We start from the raw sequence: 15,535 nt of genomic DNA, 5'->3' as shown, positions 1-15,535 counted from the left end.
GGACGTAGACGGTGAGCGGCGGGTAGGGTTTTAGGTGGGCAGGAAGTCATGGCCCTGTAGGTTACGGACAGACAGGTCCCGAGAGGGTGGCGCGCCGGGCCTACCGGCCTAACTCCGCCGGCCACGGCGCGTGCGCCGCCAACGCTCGCGCCGGGCGCGCGGCCCGAGGGAAGCCGGCCAGGACCCGCGAGCGCGAGGACCCGCGAGCGCGAGACCCCGCGCGCCAAGGCGGGAAAAGGCTTGCGCATGCGCGGCTTGGAGCGTCGGGCTCGCCAGGATGGGGAGGAGGAGGTGGAGTTTCCTAGAGGGAACTTGACCCGTTAGCAGCCGCTGCCATGGCTGCGCGCTTGCCGCCCTCACAGCTCCCTCCGCCCCCTGCGCGACAGTTGGGGCCCTGGTCCCCACATGTTGGGCGGGGAGCACACGCAGTGCGCAGCGAGACTTTGGGTCTTGAGGCTGCAGCGGGGCTGGGCGTCGTGGACAAAAGTGGTATATCCTGGCAGGGCGAAGAAGGGTCAGAGGGCCAGCGAGGGCCAGGGGCCACAGCTCCAGCTCAGGCTCCCCTCCTCAGCGCGCCCATGGGGTCCATGCGGCTAGAGGGCATCTCGGTAGAGGAGGCGATGGTGACCCGGACGCAGCTGCTGGAGGAAGAGCTGAGCAGCCTAAAGGAGGAGCTGGCCCTGTGTCAGGTATCGAGGTGGCCGCCGGCCTTTCCCCTCCACAGCGGGGCGGGGGCCGGTGGGGAGGTGCGCCCCTCTCTCTCTGCCTTCCGCTGCGTCGCTGCGCGGGCTTGGGACCCACCCACCTCCGCCCCGCGGCGCTCCCTCCCGGCTCCCACGCCCAGCCCGGCCGGCTGCTCCGGGCTGGAGGGAGGCGGCCGAACCCGCCTCCCCGACCCTGGGCTCCTGCCCTTCTCGGGTCACCCGCCCGGCAGGCTCGGCCTTGGCCCCCTGGGTAGGGTTCTCTTCACCTGGATCCCAACAGAACGCGCAGTCGTACCCCTACTGCCCCAAAGCCCAAGTTTCTCTGCGGTGACTTTAATGATACTTGGTGCAGCAGGAGTCGAGTGCAGTCCACGAGTTGAGAAGTGGAACAGAAAAGTGGAAACACTTGTATTAAAAAAAAAACCCATGGATGAAGGAACCTGTTTTTAATTGTCAAACTCCCACTTGCCCTCGTTCTAAAGTAAAACTTAAGTTGTTAAAACAGACCAGTAGTTTTGAGGGAGTCTCAGGCTGGTAACTTTCACACGCAGTAGATAATGCCTGATATTTATTAACCAGCATCTTGAGTGAGATACCATTTTCGTGTCGTCTTGCGTGTGAAAAGCAGTACTAAATCCGTTGCCTTACTGTTATTTGTACAGTTTGTGTATGCTAAAGGTGGTTTGACTACTCATGTTCAGAAAGATTTGATTTTTCTTGAGTTTTGCAACCTTACCACCATCTCCTTTGATTTTTACCAGGGCCTTTGACAGGGCTGGGTGACTAAATGTTGGAAACTCACTCAACAGTAGATCTTTGAAGTCCTTCTGTCTTGAGACAGAACCGATTAAGAACTGCTAAACAGCACACTAATCATCAGTTTAGATTAATAAAAATTCATGAAATTCATTCTCATAGTTCATTCTCTTGGATTCTTTTGCCCATTTTGTAGGAGTTTGCTGATTGAGTCAAGGCTGTAAAAACAGGGCAGCCTTATTTAAATTGAATATGACTTTGCTTAAGCAAGTTGGGGAGGTATTATGTGACTGCCTCCTTTTCACTCTCCATTTTCTGTTCTTCACTGGTTAAGGAGCAAAGAGAAAAATAATGAATTAAAGTGTTTTGTCATTTGCAGATATGAATCCGTGATAAAGGCCTTTGTTACTTTGAGAAGACCTAATCTAAGATGCTCTTTGCCCGTACCTTCTACACCTTTTCCCTCCATAACTCTCCCTTTTATTTCCCCTAGTTATGTCTTTAGCTGGCTAAGGAACTAAGATGTTTACTTTTTATGACTGACTTGATTAAGGAAATGAGTCTGTTGGAAACAACCCAATGACCTCTTTCCCCCAAATCAGTTCACTGTTATATTCTTTAAAAATGTGGCTTTGAACGTGGGCTGGCCTTTGTGACCTTGGACATATATGGATGAGGAAGATGATTAAAGTACTCTAGGCAGATGTAAGAACTGAGATGATCCTAGTTAACCTAGAATAGTGGTTCTTGAGATTTTATCATATTGACACTTGGTGATCATAGGCATTCCAGTAATGTGAGATGGAATTGTCTGTATCCCATACTGTGAAACTTTAGTCAAACCATACTCCTGCACTTGGGGAAACTTGGAAGACATAATAATTGTTTTGTAAAAAGCATTTAAGTAATTAAACATTAACTTTTACATTTCAAAATTTTGTTCTTCCACTTATGCAGCTAGAAATCACGGTACCCAAGAATACGTACTGTTAACCTTATGATTTCCAAAACTTGAAAAAAATTTGTATATAAAAATTGTTTTTACATATCAAGCTAGTGAGTATACACACATCTACATACATATAATTTCAGAAAAATATTTACCCCCTGTGTCGTGAACTCTGATATTTTTTAATGGCTGTTCGTGTGGCACATGGACGTTCCCAGGCCAGGGACTGAATCCTAGCTGCAGCTCTTTTGCACGCTGCTGTTGTGGCAACGCTGGATCCTTTAACTCACTGTGCTGGGCTGGGGATTGAACCTGTGCCTCCTAAGCAATCTAAGTCCCTGCAGTTGGGTTCTTAACCCATGGCAGCGTAGTGGAAACTCCTGATATTTTCTTTTAAAATCTTTTATTTAAGAAAGTGCTGCTAAGATCTAATAAATTAATTTCACAACCTATTAGTAGTTCAAATGTACAGTTTGGGAAAAAGAACCCTGCTAAGTAGTCTCTGCTTGTTAAGTAGCAGCTTCATTTAAGTTGGTTGGATTCTTCTCCACAATGTAAGGTTTGGGAAAAAGAACCCTGCTAATTAATTAGTCTCTGGTCATGAGTAGCAGCTTCATTTAAGTTAGTTTTTTCCCCATATTTAACGTACAGAAATTTAACTGTGCATGCTTGGTGAAGAAAAAGAAAGTGATTCCATGTACCATTCCACTCCATTGGAATGACTCAGAATAAACACATAGTAGAAAACAATCTCTGTTCCAAGTGTTTCTTTCAACATGAGTATCTCATCCCACTCTACGTGATTGTAATATTTAAACTTTTTTCATATAGCCTCAGGTTCGCAGGCAACATTCAGATAATGCTTAGCTGAAGAAAAAGTGATTAATTTCAATGTGGGAAGCAAAATTGTCTGTATTGGACATACTGAAGATAGGTTAGCTTCCACATAGGTTAGCTTTTGAATGTCTGTGTTAGACGTACTCAGGATGGGTTAGCTTTTTCCTAAAGAAGTTTCAGAAGTGCTCCAAAGATTAATTTTAAGTTCATACATTTATTCTTTATTCAGTGATGTAGAACTTCACTATACACTTAACTTTGATTATGTATTTTAAAAATGTAGTCTATTTATGACCAAGGATGCTGCCACAGGTATATGTAAGTGCACATTTATCACCAATTCTAGAATATCAGATGAGAAAAAATTATGTGTGTGTATATATATATGTATATATACACACACATATTTATGTCTGCATCAAAGCATATTTTTTTAGTCACAGCAAAAGATATTTAATAAACATGTAAACCAATTTCAGGTACAAATATATTAGGGCATTTAAATGAAATATATGTTCATTATTTCAACTTTGGTGATAAAACTAGCTTTCATGAAGCATGTGATATCGGAAATAGAATGTGTGACCAGAGAACTCAGTTAGTTACATTTTTTAGTAGACATTTAAGTGTGTTGGAACCTTGTCCAGTCATTCACAAAAAAAAATTGAGAACATATTATATGCTTAGTATTCCCACCATTGTTAATAGCTGTTTTCGATACGTCAATCTTTTTCTACAGTTATTTTTCGTAATAATTTAGTAAGGGGCTAGTTTGTGCCATGTTTTGTAATTAAACTCTTTCCATTGTTTTCCTTGAGTTTTGATAGGCAAATATTAAAGTATAGAAAATAGTTTTCATACATTTGTTGAATTCATTCCTGCAGTAGAGGTCAATTGAGGGCTTGTTTTGTTGGTAGACACTAAACTAGGTGGTGGGAGAGTAGGCTCCCAGTGAAAAATACAGTTTTGGGTGTCTGTAAAGTTGATATTTATTTTCATGCTATCTGATAAATGGAAATCAAAGCCAGTCCCCACTGAGATAATTTAGACCCAAATTTTGGGGCATTTAGTCAGCTCTTTCTTTCATTGGCTGAGTTTAATAAACTTTGTGAGAAGGAGTAGGAATTTTTAAATTTTAATTTTAAATTATTTTGATTCTGTGTGGAAGTTCTATAGTAAGAGGAAAGTATAGTAAGTAACACTTAAGGATTTTTATTTTTAAATTGGAAAAAAAAAATTTAAGTGCCCTTGGAAAGGAAAATATAAAGAGAATATGATTGTCAATTATTAGTTTCCTTGATTGAATTATGTATGGGATCGTTTGGAAACTAGTTTTGTGTTTTGTTGGGGGAGCTTTATCTCTTTTTGTATATGAAGGAGGCTCTTTTTAGTATTTAGAGCTATAATCCACACTGAAGGTAATATAGCGTTTAAATAACTAACTCAGAAAAACTAATACATGCAGTAGTCCCACAGCTTATTTGTAGCATTTTATTGTTCACAAAAGAACTTACATTTTTTTCCAGATAAAGTATCACTTATAAATTTGAGTAATTTTAGGTGACAAAATCTGAATGCCATTGCTGACCATAAATTAATAACAAAAGAAATTAATAACTGAATCTTAATGAAGAAATTTAGAAATTGGAAAGTTCTCCCCAAAATGACTTCTGGGTATGAACTGTAATTATAAATTAGCAAAAGACTCTTTCTGGAGGAATCTTTTCTTCTGGTTGTTTTTTTTCCTAGCCTCTATGATAAAAACAGCTAAAGGAGAGTTTCTCTTTGTTACTTTCTCTTTGATGGGGATTGAGGAGGAAATGTGAAATAATCATTAACCATAACAACAGTAAAAAGAAAGAAAAGATGTATGAATTAAGATGTAAAGATTTTTTCATCAGATATTTATTGATTTCTTTTTCTCACTATATTAGAGCTAAGTCATTTATTAGTAAGTCATACTTTTTTACGCTGAAGAAACTCAGTTATTTTATGAATGTTGAAAACCTACTCCTTTTTATGTTTTTCCTTATGTTGACCTTTTTTGCTTAGGTAGAAAAGTTGAGGTGAAAACTACATGTGAATCTTATACTGTTTTGTTTTGAAGCAAGCTATAAGATAAATTTGTAGGTAACATTGGTTTCAGGGACTTCGTAATTTTATCAATATACCTTTTAAAAAGAGCACATAATATTACATAGTTTACTTTTTCCTTCCGGCAGGTCATGACATGTGACTTCTATATTGACATTTCTTGTCTTTAACTGTAATCATTTTTAATACCCAATGCTGAGTTGTTGCCTCTAGAGATAAGGAAATAGTTAGGTAAGGTAGTACTTTTTAGTACTCAGGCTGTCAAAAATTTTCTGTGGTTTTTTTTTTTGCTTTTTAGGGCCTCACCTGTGTCATAATGGAAGTTCCCAGGCTAGGGGTTGAATCGGAGCTGTAGCTTCTGGCCTTCACCACAGCCACAGCAATGCAGGATCTGAGCCACATCTGTTACCTACACCATAGTTCAGGGAAACACCGGATTCCTGACCCACTGAGTGAGGCCAGGGATCAACCTGAATCTTCATGGATACTAGTTGGATTTGTTTCCGCTGCACCACAACAGGAACTCCCTGTCAAAAGTTTAAAAAAAAAAAAGCAAATAAATGATCAAACTAAATAAAAGATTGTAGCATTAAAAAATGATAATATAGGAGTTCCCATTGTGGCTCATTGGTAACGAACCCAACTGGTATATGTGAAGATGCAGGTTTGATCCCTGGCCTTGCTCAGTGGATTAAGGATCCAGCATTGCTGTGAGCTGTAGTTTAGGTCGTAGATGAGGCTCGGATCCGGCGTTGCTGTGGCTATGGTGTAGGCCGGCAGCTATAGCTCCAATTGGACACCTAGCCTGGGAACCTTCATATGCCATGGGTGGGGCCCTAAAAAGACAAAAAAATAAAAAAAAAATAAATGAAAACATAAAAATTTTAGAAGTAAGTATGAATAAATATATTTCTAATCTTGGAGTAGAAAGGGTCTTTTTCTAACTTGTATAAAAAATCCATAAGCCAAAATGAAAAAGAAGTTTGAATATATCAAATTAATAACTATGTTTTCTCAAAAATTTAGATCATTAATAAAGTTAAATAATAAGCAACAGCATGCGGGTAGAAAATAATTGTAACACATTTGAGAGACATAAGTCCAATTTTAAGATTTTCAATGACACCTCTTATATTTCATTGGCAGAACTTATTCATAGAGGCCCTAGGCAAGAGAGGTCATTGTTTTAGTTGGGTAGCAAAGAACCAAAACAGTTCCTGTTACTAAGAGGAAGGGGAGATTGGATGATTGAAACTGTTACAAATAGAGATATCTATACACAAGTAAACCCAAACAAATAAACAACCAAAAATAATATAGTATTATAAAGTGAAATGAAAAAAATTAAACAGTATAAGGGATTGCCAGATACGTGTGGATTTTGGTAGCTATAAATATGGTAGTTAGGGAAGACTTCTCTTGAAGAGGTGACATTTAGATAAAGACATGAGTGAAGTGAGGTAATACTATACCTGAAAATCTGGTAGATGGTATGTGTGCAAAGGCCCAGGTACAAATAGAGCCAGAAGGTCTTTGTGAATAAGAGGTTGAGTGATAGATGAGGTTGGAGATGAATGTCTGGGGATAGATAATTTGCATTCATACCGCCTTGGTAGAGTTTGGATTATTTTCCTAAACTGACAGAAACCCATTGAAAATTTTTGAGCTGTTAAGGAGCCTGGGGGACTATTGTAGAGAGCTAGGTGGAGTTTACTTGTATTAGGATGATGGTGGTGGGAAGTGTTTAGAATTGGGGTATATTTTGTAGGTAGGGCTAATAGCATTTACTGATGGTTTGGATATGAAATGTGGAGAAAGCACAACAAAGATTAACTCCTAAGTTTTAAGTCTGAGCAGTGAGACTGCTGGTATCATTTTCTGAGTTGTAGAGAGGTCAGGTTTGTGAGAAGGTAGGAAATTAAAAAAAAATTATTTTAGATAAATTTGAGATGCTGTGAGTAAATAATTTTGATAAAATTTTTGGATAAATTTGAGATGAGTGGAGTTCCTGTCATCACTCAGTGGTTAATGAACCTGACTGATATCCACGAGGACATGGGTTCCATCCCTGGCCTTGCTCAGTGGGTTAAAGATCCAGTGTTGCTGTGAGCTGTGGTGTAGGTCGCTGACGTGGCTCAGGTCTTGCATTGCTTTGGTGTGGTAGGCCAGCAGCTGTAGTTCTGACTCGACTCCTAGCCTGGGAACCTCTATATGCCCTGGGTGCGGCCCTAAAAAGACAAAAAGACAAAAAAAATTTGAGATGAGTTCTTATTTTGGCACAGCAGTTTAAAGATCCTTGATCCCTGGCCCAGGAACTTCCATATGTTGTGGGTGTGGCCAAAAAATGACAACTAAAAAGATTTGGCAATTTAGAGAACCTTGAAAAATTATTTTAGCATAATAGTGGGGAGGGAAATTTGACTGGAGGAGGTTATAAGGTGAATGGGAGGTGAGGAAATGGAGACAGGAAACTCAAGGAAACTCAAGGAATTTGCTGAAAAGAACAGTTGAAAACTGGAGCGGTAGCTGGAGGACAGCCTCATTTTAGAACACATTTACTTCGATATTCATCATTTCAACATATGCACTCTCAAATGTGGACGGTAGAAATAGTAAAAGTGAATGCGGGTTACCAGTGAAAGAACTTTTTAAAATAAAAAGTTAAACTTTCCTGTTAAACTTTTCGAGAATCTTTTTTTATGGTTATAGAACTAGGAATCAAGTAGTTATTTTTTTTTTTATTTTTTAATTTAGAGCAGTATCTTGTCTTCTCTGCTATAGCTACAAAGCAGTGCATTTAAGATATCTTTTATTTCTTTAAGGCTGATAAAGAATTCGTGTGGTCTCTGTGGAAACGTCTCCAGGCGACAAACCCAGATCTCACACAAGCAGTCAGTTTGGTTGTGGAAAGGTGAGCTACCAAGTTATTTTTTCATCACTATTTAGTGTGTTGAATTTGTTTTTCTTCATTATTAAGATTAAAACTAGGTGTTAATCCTCTGAAGAGATTCATTTGATTTCCCAACAAATGTCGAGCATGCTGTAATAATTATTGGATTTATTTCAGGTTGTCATTTTGCTAAATACAGAGAGGCTTTTATCTTTTGCTCATATTCTGACATATTTGGGAGGTTTAAATATAAGAGATAAAACTATGGCTTAGACACACTGTGTGTGTGTATGTGTGTGTGTGTGTGCACGCGCACGCACACATGCACATGTGCTTTATGCTATTACAGCTCAGCTTTAAAAATTGGAGAAGCTCCTATTGTTTGGCTTCTGAGACTGCCCATGTCGGCAACTTCCTAGACGTGATCCTTCCTAGACACAGCTCAGTTTTCTCCTAAGATAATTGCAATGTGTACTTGAAAGCCTGAGATGACCTTGCCAGAGTAGAGTAAGTGTTCTGCAATAGGTTGAGAGATTTCACTTAGTACTCTGTATTACCCTGTTGGGGATGCCCAGTCATTTAACTGTAGATTATTGAGCCTCTCCTTGGTCATTAGAAACAGTGGAATGATGCTGAGTACTCCTTATCAAGCATTTGGTATACAGTAGTCCCATGACACTTAGATAGCAATTAAAACACTTGCTTTCCTATTAAATAGATTTCATTATATTTCCTAAATGAGAAGCTAAACATATGGTTGCCTTTTCCTTTTTCTTTATTGGAATCATGATTATATAATCTGAACATCATTTTTTTGATAACTTGATCTGTATTCACCTTTGGAGTCTCTAGCCCTGGAATCGTTCCGACATTGTCTGGAGTTTGACTTCTAAAAATCTCTGATACATAACTATGTCTAATTTTACCATTTTGGGTTATTGAGAACTTTTAAAATATTGTGATTGATTTCTTCTCATGTTCTATTTTGTCAGTTCATCAGTTTTTCCCTTTTGATGATCAGAATGAGTCTTTTGTTGAAGTACCCTTGTTCCTCAGTTATTCTTGAGATTGAATGTGGTCACTCTGTTTCAATTTTTTTTTTTTTATTTTTTTTAGCAGACTAAGCCTTCAGAAGATACATTCTTGAGACTTCATTTTTTATTTCTGTGATTCTTTCATTATCCTCCTCTCCTTTTATTGTACAGTTTTCAGCTTTCTAATTTATTTTTTAAAACTTTCTAAAGCTAATTTTAATTTTCACTTTACTCCTTATTGAGATAGAAACAAATAATGTTATTAGGGCATCTTTCTCATTCTTTGAGATTTTTATTTTTCATATTTTATATAATATATATTCATGTAAAAGTATATATACCTCCATTTAATAAATAAATATGCATATATATATTTTCATCATAAGATATGTAATGGATGATTTTGGAGATTATTGCTTTTACAGCCATGATCTTCAGAATTTTAATGCATACAAAATATACTTGGAGAATTTATTAAAATGTGTATCTCTGGAACTTGCCATTCATCTATTGAATCTTTAATTGATTAAGCACAGGAATCTTTAAAATAAGGTTTCCATGTATTTCTGGTGTCTGGAGAACACACTATGAGATAGCTGGGCTTTTGAATTGATTTTTAAAATTAGAAACCTGTAATTTACATTTAGAATTTTATAATAATGTAAATGTTTATTTCCCAGAGGACTCCGTAGTATGTTTGTACCTGTTGATAATGGAAATAGTATGATAAAAAAGAATATTCTAAATATCAAAGTCAGACAAAATATTTTTCTTTATAGTCTATTACACAAATTATGCCACATTTAAATCATTTTATACTTGTGCCTTGGTTTTCTTGGACATTTTCGCAAACCATGAAATTTCTAATTGCCTTTTTTTCCTACTTTTCTTACCAAAAAGAATGTCAGTATTCAGACATTTGAATAATGAGCTGAAGACTTTCTTCCTTGGGCCCTGTGGCTTATTTGTGTGAATTTGGGCCATTTGCTTTCTAAACCTACTCGTAGCTATCATCCTAGGATTTCCTTTTATTTTGCTCCTGAACGAGTTCCATAGTTTCTAGGATCCTACCTCCTCCATTCTTTTCATTGGGTTATTTTTTCTAATTTTTTTTTTTCTCAGAAAGGATGTATAACTGGTCCATTTCTTGACTCCTTATGTGCCTAAACCTAACTTTTTTTTTGTCCTTGTGCTTGGTTGATACTAAAGCTGAATATAAAATTTTAAGTCCATTTAATTTCCCTCAGATTTTTAAAAGTATAGCTCTCTTATCTTCTTTTACCATACAGTATACATGTGATCCCAGTGTGAGTGAGATTATTATTTCTTTCCAGGCAGTTTGCTTGAAGTTGTTAGGATTTTCTCTCTGTATGTGATATTGTAAAATTTCAACATCATCTGTTAATTTAAGTCTTTTAAAAGTCAAACTTCTTAGCCTCTTTTAATCTCAGAATTTAAGGTTTTATTTTGATTGAGGAAAAATATGATTCCAATTTTTTCTCCTTTCTCTGCTCTTTCTTTTCTTTTCTTTTTTTTGTCATTTCTTGGGCCGCTCCCACGGTATGTGGAGGTTCCCAGGCTAGGCAGGGGTCGAATCAGAGCTGTAGCTGCCACCCTACGCCAGAGCCACAGCAACTCGGGATCCGAGCCGAGTCTGCAACCTACACCACAGCTCACGGCAATGCCAGATCCTTAGCCCACTGAGCAAGGGCTGGGATCGAACCCACAACCTCATGGTTCCTAGTCAGACTCGTTAACCACTGCGCCACGAAGGGAACTCCTCTCTGCCCTTTCTTTTGGCACTCTGTTAGAGGTTTGACCTTTTGGACTTTGCCTTCTTTTCTCTTACATTTTTCAATCTTTTAATTTTGTCTCCTGAATGATCTTCTTACATTTTCTTCCACCAATGCATAGATATTTTCCCCAGTTACCCTATTTCATTATTTGAATTTTTTAAATTTCAGAAATCAAATTCTTACTTCTAAGAAATTTCTTGATTTTTTTCCTTTTTCATAGCAAACTTCTTTAAAAGAATAGCTTTTTATTCTTTCTGATTATAATGTTCAAGTTTTTTCTGTTTTGTACATTATCTTTGATTTCTTTTGGGTAACTTCTGTTTTTTCTTACTATTTTAATGTTGATGATTTTCTTTAGGTGCATGATGATTCTTTATTGACTGTTCATATTTTTTGTATGCAGGCTTGTGTTGCTTAATATGGAAATGTTGCTTTTAATTGATTTACTTTGCATTTTTATATATCTGTTTACCAAAAGGCTTTTCCTCTGACTGAAAGAATTGACTATGGGATTTTTGTAAGGGATGAGGGAGAGGACCATCAACAAAGCTTTCCTGAAGGATGTATGGCATATGGGCTTCACTGTACAGAATGAGAATTAGGCTCTTAGGTTAGTCCCTTTTCTGATTGCATTATTTGTCCCAATAACCATAGTGGGGACCTTTTTCAGGAACATGGTACTTTTAAAAGTAGTCTTAGGCCATTTGCTATAGGTAAATGCTGCTGGTAATGTTCTGAACATGAATAAATGGTAAGCTCAGCTTTTTGGTTAATGGCCCCTTAGTATTTTTGATTTCTGTGGACTTTTGCTCTCTATACTTAATAATTTGGCAATTAGAGCCTCTCTGGGCTTCTTACGGAAAAAAAAGTAGCTTCCTCTTCCACTATAGACATTATTTGAGTTTTGATTTTTCTCCTCTGGGTTTGTTTTTGTGAGTCCATCCTTCTGTCTTTCAGATATTTGTTAAATTTATTATCCATTTTAGGCCCCTTTTCTTATTTGCCAAGCTAATGGGGATTTACTCAAGGCATTGTGATTTGGACATGTCAGTGTCATGCTGTCGATTCACCACCTTCAAGAGGAATATAATTTTTTTTCAAGAGAAAATATTCATAGGATTATAATATATTTTATTATTTTGATATGTGATATTTATTTAACCAGTGTCTTGTAAAGTTACTTTATTTTTGAAAAATTGTTCGATGTTGCTGTGATGAAAGGCCATGTGGATAAAGCTTTGCTTGCATCATTGGTTTTAACCATTGGTGCTACTGACATAGTAGATGGAGTCTGGGATTGTTAAGCATCCTGAAATGAATAGGAAAGATGGTTTTGATAGACTTACTTGAATGCAGAGTTTCCACAAACCTTCAATTTGTAAAAAATTCAGTATCTGTGATGGACAGTGAAGCAAGCTGCAATAAAATGAGGTATACCTATAGTGCTTCAAAAGCCCATGGTACCCTTTTGGAAAAATGCTGGTGTTAGCCATAATTCTTTATTCTTTTTGACTTTTTGGTAGTTTATTACATGTGCTTGTAAGTTTGTTGGTGAAGTGTCTATATATTTATACACATATACACACATATATATATGTATGAATTTTTACTTGCATGTATTTTACCTTTTATTATGGAAAATTTTAATTTGATGCAAAAGCAGAGAGAATAAATTAATGAAGTCCCATGTTTACTCATCATCCAGCCTGAACAATTATTAGCACATGACCAATCCTGTTTTATGTATGAACATCTACTTCTTTTCTGCTCCTCTGCTCTCTCTATCACCAATGGAATATCTTGAAGCAAATCCCAGATACAAGTTACGTTACTCACAGTTGTATTAGTGTTTACAGTCAGTTCTTGTTATTTATAGCAGTTATATTCTGTAAAGTCTTTTGAATACTGAATTAGTAAACACTAAGCAGTTACTCCTAGGGGAAATAAAATATTTGGCTCTTCTGAGCCTCTGGTCACAACATTGTTGTCACTAGATCAAAATATAACCTTGTTTTTTTATGTGTTTCTGTTTAAAGACGTCTTATTCATAGATATTGGGGATTCATTACTGTTGAGCTCATGACCAATAGTAGTATAACTCATGCCTGAACACAGTTTATCTGACATACTCTTTTCTCCATAAGCAAGTCACAGCCTTCCTGCACTTAGGAACACTAGACAACACGTCAGGACCATGCTTGGTGATCATTTGAAACAGTGAAATCATCAACAAAAGGGCAAAAGTGTGAAAAAATGGCATTAAATAGACCATGAAAAGAACACTTACTTGTAGTGTAGGAGCTGAAACAAGGAAACAGAGTGTCTCCTTGTTTGACCTCAGCTCAGCTGAGAACTTATAGTTAGGGTGACTTAAATTTTAGTGCCTGTTTATGTCTGTAAGTGACTGAAAAAAATGCACTGGGTGTTGATTTTAGGCTTACAAATAAGTTTTAGTGAATAGAAAAGTTCACAAATTCTGAATCTATGATTAAGGATTGATTCTATCTCTAAAGAAAAAAGGCCTTTTAAAAATATAACCATAATATCTTTATCATACTTAGAATTCTATAATTATTCCCTAAAATAATCAAATATCCAGTTTTCAGATTTCTCTGATTGTCTCATAACTTTTTTTGAAAGGTAGACTCTTCCTCTGAGGAACCAAACATAATATACCCACTAAATAGATAGGTTCCTATGCCACAGCCATAGCAGTGCAGGCTCTGAGCCGTGTCTGCAACCTGTAACACCTATACAGCTCATGGCAACACCGGATCCCTGACCCACCGAGTGAGGCCAGGGATCAAACCTACTTCCTCATGGATACTAGTCGGATTCTTAACCTGCTGTGCCACAACGGGAGCTCCTGCTTCTTCTCTTTTTAATGGCATAATTTTGTTAAACAAATATGGTTATTAGCTGTCCTTTAGAATGTTCTATATTCTAGATTCATTTGATTGGTTCCTTGTGTTGTCATTTTAACTTTTCCTCTTTAATTGTTATAAGCTAGAAGGTAGAATTAAGGTTTGATTATATTCAGGTTCAGCTTTTCTGGCACAGTCGTTTCATAGGTTGTGCAGTGTACTTATAGCATGTCATATCAGAAGGCACATGCTGTTGGATTGTGCCATGTTCAGTAATGATAGTATTAATCATTGCATTCAGGTAATGGCAGTCTGACCCCTTCATTATAGAGTTGTGTTTTTACCCTCAGGTCTAATAGGTAATCAAGCAAATAAATGTAATAACATCTTGGTGCCCTGGAAGTGGTCACTTTTCTATCAACATTTTACCTGATAATTTTAGTATACATTATGTTGATTATCTGAATTAATTATTTCATTAGGGATTAAAATTGTGATTTTATAACTTTGTCGTTTTATTTTTTTATTAACTGTAATTCTTTCCAAAACACTTTTTTGTGACCTTTTTAAGGTTAATTTTTGATTAGGTAATATGGTCATAAGATTCAGCATTTTATAAGTATTAGAGAATATATGATGAGGGGTCTCCCTCTCTCTCCTGTCTGCAACTGCCTCATTCCCTTCCTCACAGACAAACAATGATAATAGTACATTTGTGTCTTTGATCCATTGTAAGTTAAATTTTGTAAATTAAGGGTCCGCTTTCATTCTTTTGCATGTGGATATCCAGTTGTCCCATGATTCTTGAAAAGACTGTTTACCCTCATTGGATAATCTTAGCATTCTTAGCAAGAATAGGTTGAGCATAGATGCATGAGCTTATTTCTGAATTTTCAGTTTTATTCCTTTGGTCTGTATGTTTGTCCTTGTCCCAGTAACATACTGTCTTGATGACTATTGTTTTGTAGTAAGCTTTGAAGTCAGTAATTATGACTACTATTACTTTGTTCTTTATTTTCAAGATTATTCTGACTTTTTTGGGTCCCTTGCAATTTCATGTGAATTTTAAATCAACTTATAAATTTTTACCAAGAATTCATATGGGTTTCTAATATGGATTATGTTGAATCTGTGGAGCAGTTTGGGTAGTATTGCCACCTTAACAATGTTAAATCTGTATTAGGAACATGGGATGCTTTTCCAGTTATTTATATCTTCTAAAATTTCTTTCGTGATGTTTTATAGTTTTCGGTGTTTATGTTTTGCACGTTTTTGGATAAATTAATTGCATAGTATTTTATTTTTTATGATTTTATTATAAATGGAATTGTTTTCTTGAGTTTATTTACACATTGTTTAATGTAAGTGTGTATATAGCATTTTTATATTGATTTTGTTTCCTGCAAGTGTGCTGAACTTACTTTTCAGTTTTAATTTTTTTGGAGTGGATTCTTTAGGATTTCCTATGTATAAGATCATGTCATTTGCAAATAGAGATGGTTTTTTTACTTCTCTTCCAAATTTGATGTCTTTTCTTTCTTTTTCTTGTCTACTGGTCCTGGGTAGAACTTCAGTACATTGTTGAATAGATGGCCAGAGCCAACATCTTTA

The 15,535-nt window shown here is 36.9% G+C and overlaps 1 protein-coding gene across 11 annotated transcripts in view; it reads left to right on the top strand.

Annotated features, from left to right (window-relative positions):
• Positions 1 to 294: 294 nt before the first annotated feature.
• Positions 295 to 15,535, top strand: part of CNTLN (centlein) — a 326,291-nt gene continuing 311,050 nt past the window's right edge. For all 11 annotated transcript variants that reach the window (XM_084984605.1, XM_084984594.1, XM_084984632.1 and 8 more), the window contains exons 1-2: positions 295 to 689; positions 8,163 to 8,251. Coding sequence is in view for 6 of the 11 variants with exons in the window: in XM_021063284.2 (XP_020918943.1) it covers positions 336 to 689; positions 8,163 to 8,251 (443 nt within the window). In the remaining 5 variants the exon portion in view is untranslated. The remainder of the gene's footprint in view (positions 690 to 8,162; positions 8,252 to 15,535) is intronic.

This window comes from Sus scrofa, chromosome 1 (genome assembly GCF_054392235.1).
Source record: "Sus scrofa isolate SSC_HxYL_T2T_F1_AM1 chromosome 1, Sscrofa_HxYL_maternal_Yorkshire_Landrace_v2.0, whole genome shotgun sequence".
NCBI classification, from domain to species: domain Eukaryota; kingdom Metazoa; phylum Chordata; class Mammalia; order Artiodactyla; family Suidae; genus Sus; species Sus scrofa.
Note: the sequence above shows the minus strand (reverse complement) of the source record. Positions and strands in the feature narration are given on the sequence as shown.